General features: G+C 49.5%; 12 protein-coding genes across 22 annotated transcripts in view; 7 read left to right on the plus strand and 5 right to left on the minus strand.

Moving 5' to 3' along the window:
- The window catches only part of LOC119843336 (butyrophilin subfamily 1 member A1-like), a 1,931,986-nt gene that overhangs the window by 1,659,505 nt on the left and 257,111 nt on the right, over positions 1 to 15,370 (plus strand). The gene's annotated exons all lie outside the window — the stretch shown is intronic.
- The window catches only part of LOC119843287 (zinc finger protein 850-like), a 1,467,609-nt gene that overhangs the window by 1,068,762 nt on the left and 383,477 nt on the right, over positions 1 to 15,370 (minus strand). The window lies entirely within an intron of this gene.
- LOC119843274 (zinc finger protein 850-like) overlaps positions 1 to 15,370 on the plus strand; it is a 1,382,451-nt gene that overhangs the window by 770,968 nt on the left and 596,113 nt on the right. The window lies entirely within an intron of this gene.
- LOC119843356 (zinc finger protein RFP-like) overlaps positions 1 to 15,370 on the minus strand; it is a 1,128,717-nt gene that overhangs the window by 753,772 nt on the left and 359,575 nt on the right. The gene's annotated exons all lie outside the window — the stretch shown is intronic.
- The window catches only part of LOC119843308 (butyrophilin subfamily 1 member A1-like), a 910,188-nt gene that overhangs the window by 735,010 nt on the left and 159,808 nt on the right, over positions 1 to 15,370 (minus strand). The gene's annotated exons all lie outside the window — the stretch shown is intronic.
- The window catches only part of LOC119843334 (E3 ubiquitin-protein ligase TRIM39-like), a 707,078-nt gene that overhangs the window by 635,073 nt on the left and 56,635 nt on the right, over positions 1 to 15,370 (minus strand).
- The window catches only part of LOC119843309 (butyrophilin subfamily 1 member A1-like), an 845,206-nt gene that overhangs the window by 579,233 nt on the left and 250,603 nt on the right, over positions 1 to 15,370 (plus strand). The window lies entirely within an intron of this gene.
- The window catches only part of LOC119843327 (E3 ubiquitin-protein ligase TRIM11-like), a 790,215-nt gene that overhangs the window by 490,075 nt on the left and 284,770 nt on the right, over positions 1 to 15,370 (plus strand).
- The window catches only part of LOC119842642 (zinc finger protein 239-like), a 1,225,455-nt gene that overhangs the window by 147,610 nt on the left and 1,062,475 nt on the right, over positions 1 to 15,370 (plus strand). The window lies entirely within an intron of this gene.
- Positions 1 to 15,370, minus strand: part of LOC119843278 (zinc finger protein 850-like) — a 65,241-nt gene that overhangs the window by 28,578 nt on the left and 21,293 nt on the right. The window lies entirely within an intron of this gene.
- LOC119843367 (zinc finger protein 664-like) overlaps positions 1,257 to 15,370 on the plus strand; it is a 1,158,238-nt gene continuing 1,144,124 nt past the window's right edge. The window contains exon 1 of the mRNA XM_043496957.1: positions 1,257 to 1,379. The gene's annotated coding sequence lies outside the window, so the exon portion shown is untranslated. The remainder of the gene's footprint in view (positions 1,380 to 15,370) is intronic.
- Positions 1,257 to 15,370, plus strand: part of LOC119843338 (zinc finger protein 850-like) — a 621,437-nt gene continuing 607,323 nt past the window's right edge. Inside the window, exon 1 of the mRNA XM_043496632.1 lies at positions 1,257 to 1,379. Within this exon, the coding sequence (XP_043352567.1) occupies positions 1,257 to 1,379 (123 nt within the window). The remainder of the gene's footprint in view (positions 1,380 to 15,370) is intronic.

Below are 15,370 nucleotides of genomic sequence, written 5' to 3' on the forward strand. Positions count from 1 at the left end.
GCAAGTCTCCACCCTAAGGCCTCCAGAGAGGTTAAGGGGGATTCCCCCCCCTACCCACAGGGTCTGGAGCTGCAGGGAATTCCCCAAAGCCGGGGGGGGGGGACTGGAGAACAACCAAGGATTCCCCCTGCACTCGTGGAGCTGGGGAGCCCATTTCCCCTCCCCTGCCCCCGGGGAAAATTCCTCCAACAGCACCCGGCCCCTGGGGGCTATTCGGGATTCCCCCCCGCCTCCCCCGCATCCAGGATCCTTGGGGAACTCCAGAGGTCGCAGGCACGCATGACTGGGGAACTGAGGGGGATCCCACAATACCCGTGGGTAGTGGGGAACCGCGGGGCATTCCCCAGTGCCGGGGAAGAGTGGGGAGTCGCGGGCCCGTGAGGACTGGGGACCATTGGTGGACCCCCCCTCCTTTGGTGGCGGCTTGTGAGCTGCGGGGGTGTCCCCCCCCCCACCCGAAGTGGCTGCGGAACAGCAGGGGATTTTTTTCCCCCGACACCGTGGGCTGGGGAAATGCAGGGCATCCCCCCCCCGCCCATCCGCAGAGGCTTGGGAGCCACGGTGGCTGAATGAAACTTTCCCCCAGGCAAGGCATTTATGAAGTTGCGAGCAGGGGCCCGGGTGGCCGCACTGAGATCGCTCAATTAGGGCAAACTGCGAAGAATGGGGCCGAGAATCCTCAAAACTGGTGGATATTCCAGTACTTAGATTCACCAAGCCAGCAACAAAACAGCTAATGGACACAGAGATGCTGCAGAGGATTGAGTTGATCGCTAGGACCCGGGAGCAGCTGGGGGGCGGCTCTGGGGGGCGGATCGCGGGGCTCAGGCCCGGCCGCGGGAAGTGACTCGCAGCCGCTGCGGCGACTCTGGCTCCCGGCGAGATCCCCGAGCCCCGGCGGCTGGTGCTGGGAGCCCGGAGCCCTGGCTGCAGCCGGGAGAGGGGAATCTCCAGCCGGGCCCTTCCCGCGGCTCCCCGGGAGCCTCCCCCAGGGCAGAGCCCCCAGCCCGGCCAGGGCCCCCTTCCCGGCCCCTGCCCCGGGGGGCCCCGCTCGGAGGGAAGGTGAGAGAGACCCGCCCCCCCGTCACCCCCGGGCTGCAGGAGGAAGAAGTGGGGAGGGCGGTTCCCAGCTTCCAGCCCTGCCCAGATCCATTCCCTGCACCCCCGGGGCAGTCAGCACTCCTGGGAACAAGGGCAGGAGCTGAGAGAGGAAAAGCCTGGGGGGAATCGGGGCGTGACATGGACTCCAGCCCCTTATGAAACCTGCCCAATCTCCCAGCTCCTCTGACAGGCTGAAGAATCGCGTCCGCGTTTCGCTCCAGATCGTCCCATCTTGCAGGGGACAGGGCAGGGAAATGGCTGTGATGGAGCCCGCTCAGGTAGGGGATTCTCAGGGAGCTTTTGGTGGTGGGGGAGGGATATTGTAGACGGGTTAATCACCCAGCCTGGGACAGGGTGCGATAAAACTGCTGGAACCTGATCAACCTGGGCCTGATTTTCTGAACAGGCCCATTGGCTGATTGGGGGGAGCAGAAACATTCCCCAATTTCTGAACCAGAAAAACCCCGCTGGGCAGGGCTGGGAAAACTGAACCAGACTCTCAGTGTTGGAGCCTGACCCATTGGCCAGAGGCTGCTGTGCAATACAAAGGGAAGCTGTCAAGGTTCCTGTCCCTGTGCCTGGCTCAGAGCTCTGCTTCCCGTATCAGCCTGTGGCTGGCAGGCGTGTGGGAAATGAGAAGAACCTGCCCTGCTCCATGTGCTGGGGGGACAAGGAGCTCTCACCTTTTCCCCACCCTCTGAAGCCTCCCAGCTACTCTGAGCAGGGTGCGGGGAGGATTCTGCTTCTCTCTCCATCCTCCCCCATGACTAGTGGGATGTGGCTGGGCAGCAGGTTTCTGAGTGGAGGGATTCTTGTTGTTTCAGATGCCGGTGACCTTCGAGGAGGTGGCTGTGTATTTCACCCAGGGGCAGGGGGCTCTGCTGGACCCTGCTCAGAGAGCCCTCTACAGGGATGTCATGCAGGAGAACTACAAGACAGTGACCTCGCTGGGTAAGGGATTCCTGGCCCCTTGGTTATTGGAAGCTGCGGGAAGGTCTGCGTGTCTGACACCGGTCAGGTTCTTCCCTCATCACGCTCCAATGGGAACAGGGTGTCAAAATATAAGTCACATACTAAATCATCCCCACCCAACACCCCTAGCTTGCAAGGTGGAGAAGCCGTGCATTGTCCTGTCTGTGTTGTTTCTTGGTCGCACACAGAATCCCTCTTCTCCCTCCTCCTTGGGAACAGGTCCAGCCATGTGGAGGGCTCGGGGCTTTGCAGGTTTAGAAATAGGCAGGGATTTAACACGAGAGCTGGCTGTGCATCACAATTCCCCTCACCTCCCCAGACGTCTGCCTCCCAATAGGGGGGACCACATTCCCGGCGTCTTAGATTCCACATTCCCCAGCACAGCACTGGGACAGGTGCCACCCACGGAATATCCTTTCTGACAGATGCTCTCTCAATCCTCCACAAACCCTGATCTGGTCTGATTTCACTCCCTGCACAGGATTTCCCCTTCCCAAACCTGACCTGATCACCCGACTGGAACAAGGGGAAGAGTCGTGGGTGCCCAATCTCCAGGCCTGTGAGGAAAGAGAGATCCCGAGAGGCGTCCACACATGTGAGTGCTGACACACAAACCATCTGGTGAATGAAAGAAAAAGTTGAGAATCCCCAAAATGAGGTATCAGTAAGTGCCCTCAGTTCCTTCCTCATCTCATCCAGGGTAGGGCTGCATACAGCAGATATCATTGACATCGCTTCCCATGGGTCCTGTTCACTGCAGGAGTTTCCTTCTCAACTGGGAAGTGGAGGCAGAATCCAGTTACTCTGTCTGTGCAGCTTTAGTATGTTGGGTTTTCCCTCGGTTCTATTCCTCTTAATTTCTCCTCAGCACAGTGACTCATGTCTGCATTATCTCTCTCCCAGCAGGTGATGAGAGAGTGAGTGAGAAGAAGGAGGGGAATCAACAGCAGGAAATTCCTGGACAAGGGGAACCACAGGAGACTTTTGTGGGAAGAGCTGAAGGGAATTTTTCCCAGTGCTTGGCACAGGGAGAAGCCTGGGGAAATTGGCAGAGGTCAAAGAGGCTGCTGGGAAACCACTCAAGGGAGCAAATGGATGGATCTGTTATATGTGGGGAAGGATACAGGGATCCCAGAGCCCGGCAGACAACCCCCAAGGAAGACAAACGCTATGAATGCCTTGGTTATGGGAAAGGATTCGTTCTGAGACTGACACTTCTTACACTTCATGCAATAGATACTGGAGAGAAAACACTTCAATGCTTGGACTGTGGGGAAAACCTCAATAAGCGCTCAGGTCTTACTAACCATGGGAAAAGCCACACGGGAGAGAACCCCTCTGCGTGCCTTGAGAGCAGGAATTGTTTGAATTGGAAGTCAGCACTGATTACACATCTGGTAATCCACACAGGAGAGAGACCCCACAAATGCTTAGACTGTGGGAAAAAATTCATACAGAGGTCTGGCCTAACTAAACATCAGAAAATCCACACAGGAGAGAGACCCCATCAGTGCTTAGACTGTGGGAAAAGTTTCATACAGAGGTCAGACCTTATTAAACATCAAGCAGTCCACACAGGAGAGAGACCCCATAAGTGCTTGGACTGTGGGAAAAGTTTCACATGGAGATCAGCCCTGGTTACACATCAGAGAATACACACAGGAGAGATACCCCATAAGTGCTTAGACCATGGAAAAAGTTTCATAGAGAGGTCAAACTACTTAATCATCAGGAAACCCACACTGGAGAGAGACCTCATAAGTGCTTGGACTGTGGAAAAAGTTTCACAGAAAGGCCAACCCTTCTTAAACATCAGGTAATCCACAAAGGAGAGACCCCATCAGTGCTTAGACTGTGGGAAAAGTTTCATACAGAGGTCCCACCTTGTTAAACATCAAGCAATCCATACAAAAATGAAGACCATAATACCATAAGACTCTGGGAAAGGTTTCAGAAACAGATCCACCCTTCTAAACAACAGGCAGTCCACGCACTATGGAGACCCCCATAAGTGCTTTGACTTTGGAAAAAGTTTCAAATAGATGTTATCCCTTGTTTTACATCAGAGAATCCACACAGAGGAGTAATCCCATAACTGCTTAGCCTGAGAAAGACCTTTTAAATGGAAGTCAGAACTTGTTTTAAATTAGGCAATCCATACAGGTGGGACCCTATAAGTGTTTGGACCATGTGAAAATTTTCACACAAAGATCAAATCTTATAACTCACAGAGTATCCACACAGGAGAGAGACCCCATCAGCGCTCAGACTGGAAGAAGATAGTAGCGCTGTTGTTTAATTGCTGTTAACTCGTGTGATTAACTCAAAAAAATCCATTGTGGTTAGAAAAATTAATCTCAATGAATCACATTGTTAAACAATAGAATACCAGTGGAAATTTGTTAAATGTTTTTGGATATTTTTCTATGTTTTCATATCTATTGATTTCTCTCACAACAAAGAATAGAAAGTATACAGTGCTCACTTTATATTATTTTTGATTTCAAATATTTGTACTGTAAACATGCAAAACAAAACAGTATTTTTCAGTTCACCTCATACAAGTGCTGTCGTGCAATCTCTTTATCAGGAAAGTGTAACTTAGAAACATAGATTATTTTAATTGTAGAAGTGCACTGAAAAATAAAGCAATTAAAAACTTTAGAGGCTAGAAGTCAACTCAGTGCTACTCTTTTTTTTTGCCACTCGCTAATTTATGATGTCACCTGAAAGTGTGAGAAGGCATTCCCATGGCATGTTTGTAGCTGGCAACGCAAGTATTTAAGTGCAAGATATGCTAAACATGCATATGCATGTACATGCATCCTTTCATGCTTCGGCCACCATTCCAGTGGAGGATGCTCATTTAAAAAAAATAATGCATTAATTAAATTTGTGACTGAACTTCTTGAAGGAGACTTGTATGTCCCCTGTTCTGTTTTACACACATTCTGCCAAATATGTCATAATATCAAAGTCACGGATAATGATCTAGCACATGAGGGGACACTTTCACTGCAGATTTGACAAAACGCAAAGAAAGTAACTATCTGAGCTTTCTAAAGATAGCTACAGCATTTGGCCGAAGGTTTAAGAATCTGAAGTATCTTCCAAAATCTGAGAGGGATGAGGTGTGGAGCATGCTTTCAGAATTCTTAAAAGAGGAAGACGCTGATTGGGAAACTACAGAACCCGAACCACCAAAATAGAAAATCAACTTTCTGCTGTTGGCATCTGACTCAGTTAAAGAAAATGAGCACATGTCGGTCTGCTCTGCTTTGGATTGTTATCAATTATAACCCATCATTAGCATGGACGCATGTCCTCTGGAATGGTGGTTGAAGCAGGAAGGGACATATGACCCTTTAGAGCATCTGGCACGTAAATATCATGTGATGCCGGCTGCAATAGTGCCACACAAATGCCTGTTCTCACTTTCAGGTGACATTTTAAACAAGAAGCGGGCAGCATTGTCTCCTGCAAATTGTAACCAAACTTGTTTTTCTGAGTGATTGGCTGTACAGAAGTCAGACTAAGTGGAGTTGGTGGCTCCAAAGTTTTACATAGTTTTATTTTTGAATGCAGTTATTTTTTGGACATAATTCTACATTTGTAAGTTCAGCTTTCATGATAAAGAGATTGCATACAGCACTTGCAGTTGGTGAATTGAAAAATAATATTTCTTTTGTTTTTTACAGAGCAGGTATTTGTAATAAAAAATATAAAGTGCTCACAATACACTTTGTATTCTGTAAAAACAACGAGGAGTCCTTGTGGAACCTTAGAGATCAACAGATTTATTTGGGCATAAACGTTCGTGGGCTATAACCCACTTCATCAGATGCATGGAGTGTATTCTGTGTTGCGATTGAAATCAATATATTTCAAAATGTATAAAACATCCAAAATATTTAAATAAATGGTATTCTATTATTGCTTAAGAGCATGATTAATCACGATTTTTTTTTAATCACTTGACAGCCCTAGATCATAGTAATTGTAGTAGTCTATGTTAATCTGTAATGAGATATAGATTAACAGTACAACCAAAGGGTTCCTGTCTAGGACTGTATTTTGTTAATTCAGAAGTCAAAAGGAAATATTAACATTTAAATGAAACTTGGGTGTAATAATGTCATTGTATATATATATATATATCTCTTTTTAAAGTTTGTGGTAAACTATCTATGAACTGCTTTATAGATAATTACCTTATGTTAATCCATGTAGTTTTATTACCTGTGATGTTTGGGAAATAGGAGGTTACTTCCAAAACCTATTGTTCACCCAAGGACTGCCTGCTGTCGAGAGGCTGCAAAAATGTCTATATAAACTCTTGGGACCTGATCTTTTTATCTCAGATCTTCTTAAGCTTTATTCAGGGGGAGTTCGAGTTGTAAGACTGAGATCTTCAGTCCTCTCTGGACCTTCCAGATATTGAACATTTGGACATTGGACTAGAACGTGATGAAATGATTCTGAAAAGGACTCTTTTCAATTCTAACGCGCCATCTCTATGGTGTAACTGACCTAAGGACTCTATTCGCGTTTGTATGACTAATGATCTTTTAGCCAGTACTGTCCTTTCTTCTTTTAATAAATCGTACTTTAGTTAACAAGAATTGGCTGTAAGTATGTATTTGGGTAAGAACTGAAGTATTCATTAACTTGGTGGGTAACATGTCTGATCCTTTGGGATTGGTAGAATTCTTTATATGATGAAGATTTTCAGGAATCCCCATCAAAATCTCAGAGGACATTTTCCCACATCAGGTATCGTTAAAGACTTGCCTCTGTTGCCACTCTGTCAAATCAGTTATTTTGTTACAGCATCTCCCATACCATGAAGGGTTTACTGAGCTGAATGATGCCTCATGCCTGTGCCATGTAACTTTCAGTGAAATTAGTCTGTAATTAAAATCCAAAGTTATTACCCATTAAACTTGACAGCAATTCCCTACCTTGTACTCCTGGGCAGCCTCCTCTGGGAACCACCGTGTGAGCTCTGTAATCCCGGGACAGATGGCAAACCAGAGAGATTGAAGTTCGATGCTCTTCACAGAAGCTTTGGAGCCTCCTGGTGTTCCCCACACACCCCGTCCCCTCCTGCTCCTTTTGCTGCCTGTAAACTCAGCCCACTGGCGATTTCTACCATGTTTGCCAGCTGCCTGTTCAGCCTGACGTTCTGTGTTGCACAGTTCCTGAGGGCAGGAGACGGCTGTATCGGATCCCTCCCAGCACTGGCTGACGTTCCTACACGCCAGAGTGACAGCTTCTGTGAAATACTGCAGACAGATGGGACATGGAGCTTCCTCCTGGAGACTTTCCAGGGGGTTCTCTGCGGCCATGGCTCCCTCTGGACCATTTAGTGAAAAATGTACCACTACAGCTCTGGTCTTGCAATGAGAGAAACCGCCTGTGAGGATGAGCACTGGAATGGGTTACCTAGGGAGGTGGCGGAATCTCCTTCCTTAGAGGTTTTTAAGGTCAGGCTTGACAAAACCCTGGCTGGGATGATTTAGTTGGGGATTGGTCCTGCTTTGAGCAGCGGATTGGACTAGATGACCTCCTGAGATTCCTTTCAACCCTGATCTTCTACGATTCTATGAGCCTGCAGGAGCAAGATTTGTGTGTCTAAGGTGGGATAGTCAAGCTTGGTAGAATTTTTTTTTTTAATATATATTTTTAAGCAATTTTATATTTATTGATTTAAACATTCACAGTTGCATAAATATCTGGGTTTTTAGCATTTCATTCCAATTGTCCTCCATTTAAATGTTCACAGTGGTGGGAGATTTAGGGCGGGCTTAGTGAATATTTGGGTCAGACAATAACTATGTAAAAAGAAAAGGAGTAAAAAGTAGCCACCAAATGCATCCGATGAAGTGAGCTGTAGCTCACGAAAGCTTATGCTCTAATAAATTTGTTAGTCTCTAAGGTGCCACAAGTACTCCTTTTCTTTTTGCGAATACAGACTAACACGGCTGCTACTCTGAAACCTGTCATTGTATTTGTTGTGTTTGTTAAAGCCCCAGCTCCTAGAAGCATGTGATGAGGTGAGACTCTTGGCTTTCCTTTCCTAAACAAAGGACGTTCTAGCTTTCTTGGTTGCAGAGGAAAACATGAAAATATGATCTGATGGAGCCTAAAGGTCTGAGAAACAAGAAGGCAACAGAAAGAATTCAACATATATTATTATGTGTATGTTTCATAAAAAGGCAATCACATCAATTCAGGGTCCTGACTCATCATTTTCAAAAGTTTGGGGTTGACAATCCTGTGCCACTGAGAACTCAGGCTTTAAATCTCTATCTGCTACCCCTGGAAAGCCCCCTAATTTAGTGCCATGATTTATCTAAGACAGCAGAGTTAATGGAAAGGGAAATAGGCCAAGATGTGGGAATGTGTGTGGAGCCAGGCTGTGGGCCCAAGCAGTAAATGAGCAGAGCCCCCTGGATTGGGGGTGAACTAAAGAGATAAATTAGAACTTTCATGTTTTTATGTAGGTCCTTAGAGCCTTTGCTGGAGACAAAAGATCTGACAACAGAAACTGATCACTGCCAAGGCAATACTGCCAGCACCACTTAATCAAAAATCTTGAGGTTGGCTGAAGAAAAGATGAGGTTTTTTCTTCTAAAAAATTATTTTCTGGATTTTTTGTGTGTTTTGTTTCTGAGCTTGTAGGATTCGCTCTGGTCACATTGTCAACCTTTTCTATTCAGCCACAAGAGCAAGAACTGCCTTTGTTAAAGTGAGAGCTGAGATTGTCACGTAATCACAGGATTACTGGAGCTGGGGTGTTAAAGAAACGCCAGCTAGTGAAGGAGTCAGTGTGAAATCAGAACGTTTGGGGACCAACCCCAGTGTGGTGTGTTTTTGTGATTTGACGTGAACAGGAAAGAGCTGCACTTCTGTAGCTATTGCAGGCCCTATCTGGCCCCCATCACGGCACTACCTGAGCACCGCGCAAACTTCATGTGTTGAGCCTCAACTCTGCTGCAGATGGGGGAGGGCTTTAACCCCCATTTAAAAAAGGGAAATGTCAGGCCCAGACAGAATAAGGGACTTGCCTGAGTTCCCACAGAACAGAGAACTGAACCTGGGTCTACTGAGGGTAACTTAGGCTTGTCTATGCTTACAAGTTACAGTGCATTAAATCCCGCCCTGGGCACCCGAACTCCTGAGGTGTCCACACTGGCGAGGCACGTAGAGCACCTGGACTCATGGCTGGAGTGCTCCTATAATCCCCCTCCACGAGATGCATAGAGCTTGCTTGCGCCTGGCTGGAGCGCCGCACTGCCAGTGTGGATACCCTGGTCTATTACTGCGCTCTGATGGCCTCCTGGATGTATCCACAAGGCCTCTTCTAGCCACTCTGGTCATCAGTTTGAACTCTACTGCCCTGCGCTCTGTGACCAACCCATCAGACCCGCCCTTTAAATTTTCTGGGAATTTTGAAAGTCCCCTTCCTGTTTGCTCGGCGACACGGGGAGTGCTCTCAGCGCATCTTTCCAGGTGACCATGTCTCCATGCGCCAGGCAATCACCGGCATGGAGCAATGCCGAGGTGCTGAACTCATCAGCATTTGGGGAGAGGAGACTATCCAGTCGTAGCTGCGCTCCAGCCATAGGAATTACGATACCTGCGGGCAGATATCAAGGGCCATGATCGAAAGGAGCTATGGCCGGGTCGCAGTGCAACGCAGGGTTAAAGTGAAGGAGCTGCGGAATGCCTACCACAGGCACGGGAGGCAAACCACCACTTCGGTGCTGCCCCCACGACCTGCTGTTTCTACAAAGAGCTGGACGCAATACTTGGGGGCGACCCCACCTCCACTCTGAAGAGCACCATGCCAGCCCAGAGGCCGTGCCAGCCCAGAGAGCAACAGACCAGAGGAGGAAAAAGAAGGAGTGAGGGTGCTGAGGAGGAGGGGGGCCCAGAGCCAGAGGAAGGCCCGGCATCCCTAGATGCATGCAGGCAGGACGGTTTTCAATCCTGGAGGAAGGTAGCCAGTCGCAGCGGATGGTGCTTGGGGAAGAGCAAACAGCAGAGGCGGCGCCTGGTAAGCAGCTTTATTTTGAGAAGGAAGTTGTGTGGGTGCGGATGTTGGGACGAGGCGAGTTACAGAAAGAAGGCTTGGGGCTGCGTGCATGCCTACATGCGGTATAGGGCGTTGATGTGCTCTCTCACATCGCGGTAATCAGCCTCAGTGATCTCATCCAAGGTCTCACACAGAAGCTGGGCAATCCGCTTGTGCAGGTTTCTTGACAGAGTTACTGTGCTCCTTGTCCCAGTAAGGGTAACCTACCCGCACCTCTGTGCCTTGACGGGTGAGGAGACCATTGCTGCACACAGGCAAGCTACATATGAGCCAGGACGGAAGCCGTATTGTTGCAGAAGACCCTCCCTTGCTTCCCAGGTCACCCTCAGCAGCAAGATATCTTCCAGGACAAACCCAGCCTGTGGAAAATGTGGGGAGAGTGTTGAGTATAGGGGCTCCCTGCAGCTGTTGGCTCTCCCCAAGACACAGAGCCCCAGAGAACAGTATGGCTCTGGAACAATCAGTCCCCCCGCCCCTGTGGTTACTCACCATTTCAGGGCTCTTGTGGGTTATGCACACTTGCCTTGGGACAGGCAGTTTGTGCTATTGTGTGAGCTATGCTTGTGTTTAAATCTGGCCGAATCATTGCTCTGTCAAGTGGTAACAATGCTGCCTCTGCAAAATGTTGCATTTTGGCTTTACATAGGCACCTTGAGATCCCAGCCATCCTTGTTATCAACAGCCAAACGGCTGCGCAGCCACAGGGAGCGGCTGTGAAGAATCAAGGACTTTCTGCATGAAGTCATGCCGCAGTGCCTTACTGAGGATGAAAAAGTACAAGAGTAGCAGAGACCCGAAAGGAGGTCCGCCAGGAGAATGCAGGACCACCAGTAACAAGCCACGGAGCAGCTCCTAAGCATCTCATAGCAATGCAGACGGAGCGTTCTGCACCCGCACTCCCCTGCAGCCCCGTCCCAAACTCTTTCCCTTATGCCCCAATGTCACTGCCAACCCGCCTTTACCAGATATCCGGTTTCATTTCGCCACCAGCTGCCTCCATCATCCACCCATTCAACTCCAACCCTTACCCATTGCACTCAACTCCCACCCCATGTAGTTTAGCTAGCCCGCAGTGCACCACACAGACAGGAAAGGCTGAACGTGATGCCAGGACATATGCAAATCTGTGACTGTTCTATTCTCCACCCCGCGCCCTTCCCTCCTCCCACCCAGTACAGGTGTGTCATGCCATGTGTGTTTCTCCAGCTGTTTCTTTTCAATAAATGAATTTTTTGGTTTTGGAAACATTCTTTATTGCATTCATTAAAAGCAAGCATAGCCAGGAAAGCAACAGGCACTGCTAGTCAGTGCATCACATGTAGCAAACACAGATGCCTACTAGCAGTGGAACCACTGCACTCCCGTGCAGAGCACTAGACATTACCGACTTTCAGCATTGAGTTGCTTGCCTCAAGGCATCCCTCATCCTTGCAGCCCCGTGCTGTGCCCCTCTAATAGCCCTGCTCTCTGGCTGGGCAAATTCAGCCTCCAGGTGCTGAATCTCAGTTTGTCCATGCCGGAGTGAAGCTTTCACCCTTCCCTTCACAAATGTTATGGAGGGTACAGGCACACGACTATAACTGTAAGGAAGCTGTCATCAGCCAGGTCCAGCTTCCCATATAGACCTCACCAGCAGGCCTTTAAATGGCCAAAAGCACCACTCCACATCATTCTGTACTGACTCAGCCTGTTGTTGAGCCACTCCTTGCTGCTGTCAAGGTTCCCCATGTAGGGTTTCATGAGCCATGGCGTTAAAGGGTAGACAGGGTCTCCCAGGATCACAATGGGCATTTCGACTTCCCCTATGGTGATCTTCTGGTCTGGGAAGGAAGTCCCGCTTGCAGCTTCCTGAACAAACCCGTGTCCCAAAGATGCATGTGTCATGCACCTTTCTGGGCCAGCCTGTGTTAATGTCCGTGAAACGCCCATGGTGATCCACAAGTGCCTGGAGAACCATCGAGAAATATCCCTTCCGATTAAGGTACTCGGAGGCTAGATGGTCTGGTGCCAAAAACTGGAAAATACGTGCTATCTATCATGCCCTCCTCCCCCCCCCAGTTAGGGAAACCCACCTGAGCAAAGCCATCCACAATGGCACGCATGTTGCCCAGAGTCACAGTTCTTCTGAGCAAGATGTGATTAATGGCCTTGCACACTTGCATCAACACAACTCCAATGGTAGACTTGCTCACTCCAAACTGGTTAGCGCCCGATTGGAAGCTGTCTGGGGTATCCAGCTTCCAGATTGTGATCACCACACAGTTCTCCACTGGCAGAGCAGCTCTCAATTTCATGTCTTTGCACTGCAGGGTGGGGGCAAGCTCAGCACACAGTCCCACGAAAGTGGCTTCCTCATCTGAAAGTTCTGCAACCACTGCTCGTCATCCCAGACTTGCATAACGATGTGATCCCACCACATGGTGCTTGCTTCCCTGAGCCCAAAAGCACCGTTCTACAGCCATCAGCATGTCTGTTAATGCCACAAGCAATCTCTTGTCGTATGCGTTATGCGTGTCAACCTCTTCATCAGACTCCTCACTGTCACTTTGTAGTTTAGGAAGAACTCGACTGCCATTCGTGATGTGGCATATTCCTGAAGAGTTCAGGATCAATTACAAGACAACTTTCCAGCCACCTCCATAGCCCAGTGTTCCCCACCCCATACCTCCACCTCCCAGCAACGTCTCCCCAAGTTGCATCCTTCCCAGCCCAGCACACACGGCACAGTGTCAAATCTCTCAGGGTTTTTGGGCAGTCGCTGCTATTTGTATTCCCATCTCACACTTTTCCAGTCCGAAGACAGGACGAGGTCAGGATGAGACGTGTCCGGATCCAGAGTCATATTCACTGTGGTGGGGGGTAAAGAATCAGAGCCCTGGGGGTGGCTGGGACCTTCTCACACTCCCCAGCAGCTCTGGTCTGGCTGGGACAGGCCTGGATCGCAGGGGGCTGCCTCTGTCCTGGGCACCTGAGACTGAGCAGTGATGTGTCTGCAGTTCTGAGCCTGTTTCTCATTTACTTGAAAAATCTTCAGCTTCCAGCTCCTCCTGCTGGGGATGCTCCATTCCCAATGGCAGAGAGACTGCCAGGAAGGTGTCAGAAGCTTTTATTGCAGAGGGAACAGCAGGGACAGGTGGGTACTAGCTTTAAAAACCCAGCGAGAACTCCATCCCCTAATACAGCCTCCACTCCCAGGCCAGGGAACAGAGAGGAAAGGTGCAGCAATGGGGAAGAGCCACTTAACACCAGAGTAGGAGGTGGCATTGGGTGGAGGGAGCCCCATCCCCAGCCCAGAGAGAAGGAAGGAGCTGCCAGAATCACAGGAGGAGCATGTCCCCAATCCGGGAAGCAGTGAAGCAGCTCCAGTGGAAGAGCCCAGCCCTGCCCAAGGAAAAGGCCCGATGTTGGAGAAGTGCAATGGGGAGTCTCTGGATAAAGCAGAGGGATGTGTGTCAGGCCTCAGGGCATTGAGCTCTGTTCTGGAGCTGCTCAGGGAGAGCGTTTCTGTTCAGCAGCCTGGGCATGAACTCAGCACCAAGGCTGGTGTCAGGATTTATTTGTGTGATGTCGGCTTGGAATCCCCCAAGGTGTTTTGGAACCTGGTAGAAGTTGCGGGGGTGGGGGGGGGAGAGGGGGGAAGGGCCCCATTGCCTGCGGCCCTGCCCACTCCGTGGCCCTGCCCATTACTCCTCTTTCCACCAAGGTCCTGATCCCTCTCCATGCTGGGAGCCTTGATCACTGTGGGGACCCCTGACCCTCTACCTGTCCTGGGCTGTTGTCTGGGGGGCCTGGGTTCAGCCCCCGGTCCATGTCCCCACTCCCCAGAGCGCACCACCCAGGGGAAGTGAAGGGTGCAGGAGTCCCAGTGCCAACCGAGTCCCCTGGGTGACAGCTGAGCTCTGGCTTCTGACCTGGCCTGCAGGCAGGGCCTCAGGGGAAGGGGAGCAGAGAGGGGCCAGTGCTGGAAGAGGCTGCAGTCTCACCCTGTCTGTGTGCTCCGAGTGGTTCCCTTCTTTTTATCTCCAGTTCAGACGGGAGTGTGTCTGCAAGGCGAAAGGATAGAGGGGGGGAGATTTCGAGCTTTCATATTTGTAAACAAAAAGAAAAGGAGTACTTGTGGCACCTTAGAGACTAACCAATTTATTTGAGCATAAGCTTTCATGAGCTTATGCTCAAATAAATTGGTTAGTCTCTAAGGTGCCACAAGTACTCCTTTTCTTTTTGCGAATACAGACTAACATGGCTGCTACTCTGAAACCTATATTTATAACAGCGTCCCCACTCTGAACTAAGAACTGTGTTTTCATCATGACAGAGAGCAGACAGGGAGACCCAGAGAGACATTCAGGCATTTAATATAAAAAGGTCTGAAACTTTCTATTTCCTCTCTCATTCCAGCAATGGGAACCACATGGTCAGCAATGAAGCTCACAAACCATCCCAGGACACACATCTGTAAGACAGATTTACTTTTCACCACATCATCCCCTCCCACCCTTCAGACTCCAGTTGTTTGTCTCATTCACTTACTGCATTTTGTCATAACCTAGACCCAGATCGTACAAAGACTTTGGCATAAAAGTAACTTTACTCACTTTGGACCCTTTGACACTAACAGGATGTTGAGAGTTTGTAAAATCCTGGCTCTAATTATGAGTTGTTGGTCTGTTACTCAGTATCTCTACAGAGAGCAGCATGAAAGGGCCCTCGTCCTCCATAGGCAGAAACAGGAACAATATAGGATCATGGACTGGAAGGAACCTCGAGAAGTCATCAAGTCCTGTCCCCTGCACTCATTGCAGCCCAAGCACCATCTAGACCACAGGAAGAAACAATAAATCATTTTATCGGGGGAGGCAGGGGGAAGGTGGCTCCATGGGCTTGCACCGACAGAAGGAGAGAGGGGAGCCATTTGTGACTCTGCTATTCGGTGGCTACAAGGATCAGTGCAGACCTTGGCACAAGCTAAGGAAGTTATGAAGCCAGCCAGAGTTGCATCTCTATTACAATGGCTCCTGTGTGTCTTGCCCAGCGGCAGAGTGTCAGAGAACAACTTTACACTGCCCACATCCCTCTGTCCCCTGTCCACCCCCCTCCCTCTTTCCACTCCACCCTCGCCAAGCCTACTTCATTCCCAGCCCTCTCAAGAACCACACCTTGTGCCTGCAACTGCGTTACCAGCGCTACCGAGGCACA

Source organism: Dermochelys coriacea, chromosome 14 (genome assembly GCF_009764565.3).
Source record: "Dermochelys coriacea isolate rDerCor1 chromosome 14, rDerCor1.pri.v4, whole genome shotgun sequence".
Classification (NCBI taxonomy): Eukaryota; Metazoa; Chordata; order Testudines; family Dermochelyidae; genus Dermochelys; species Dermochelys coriacea.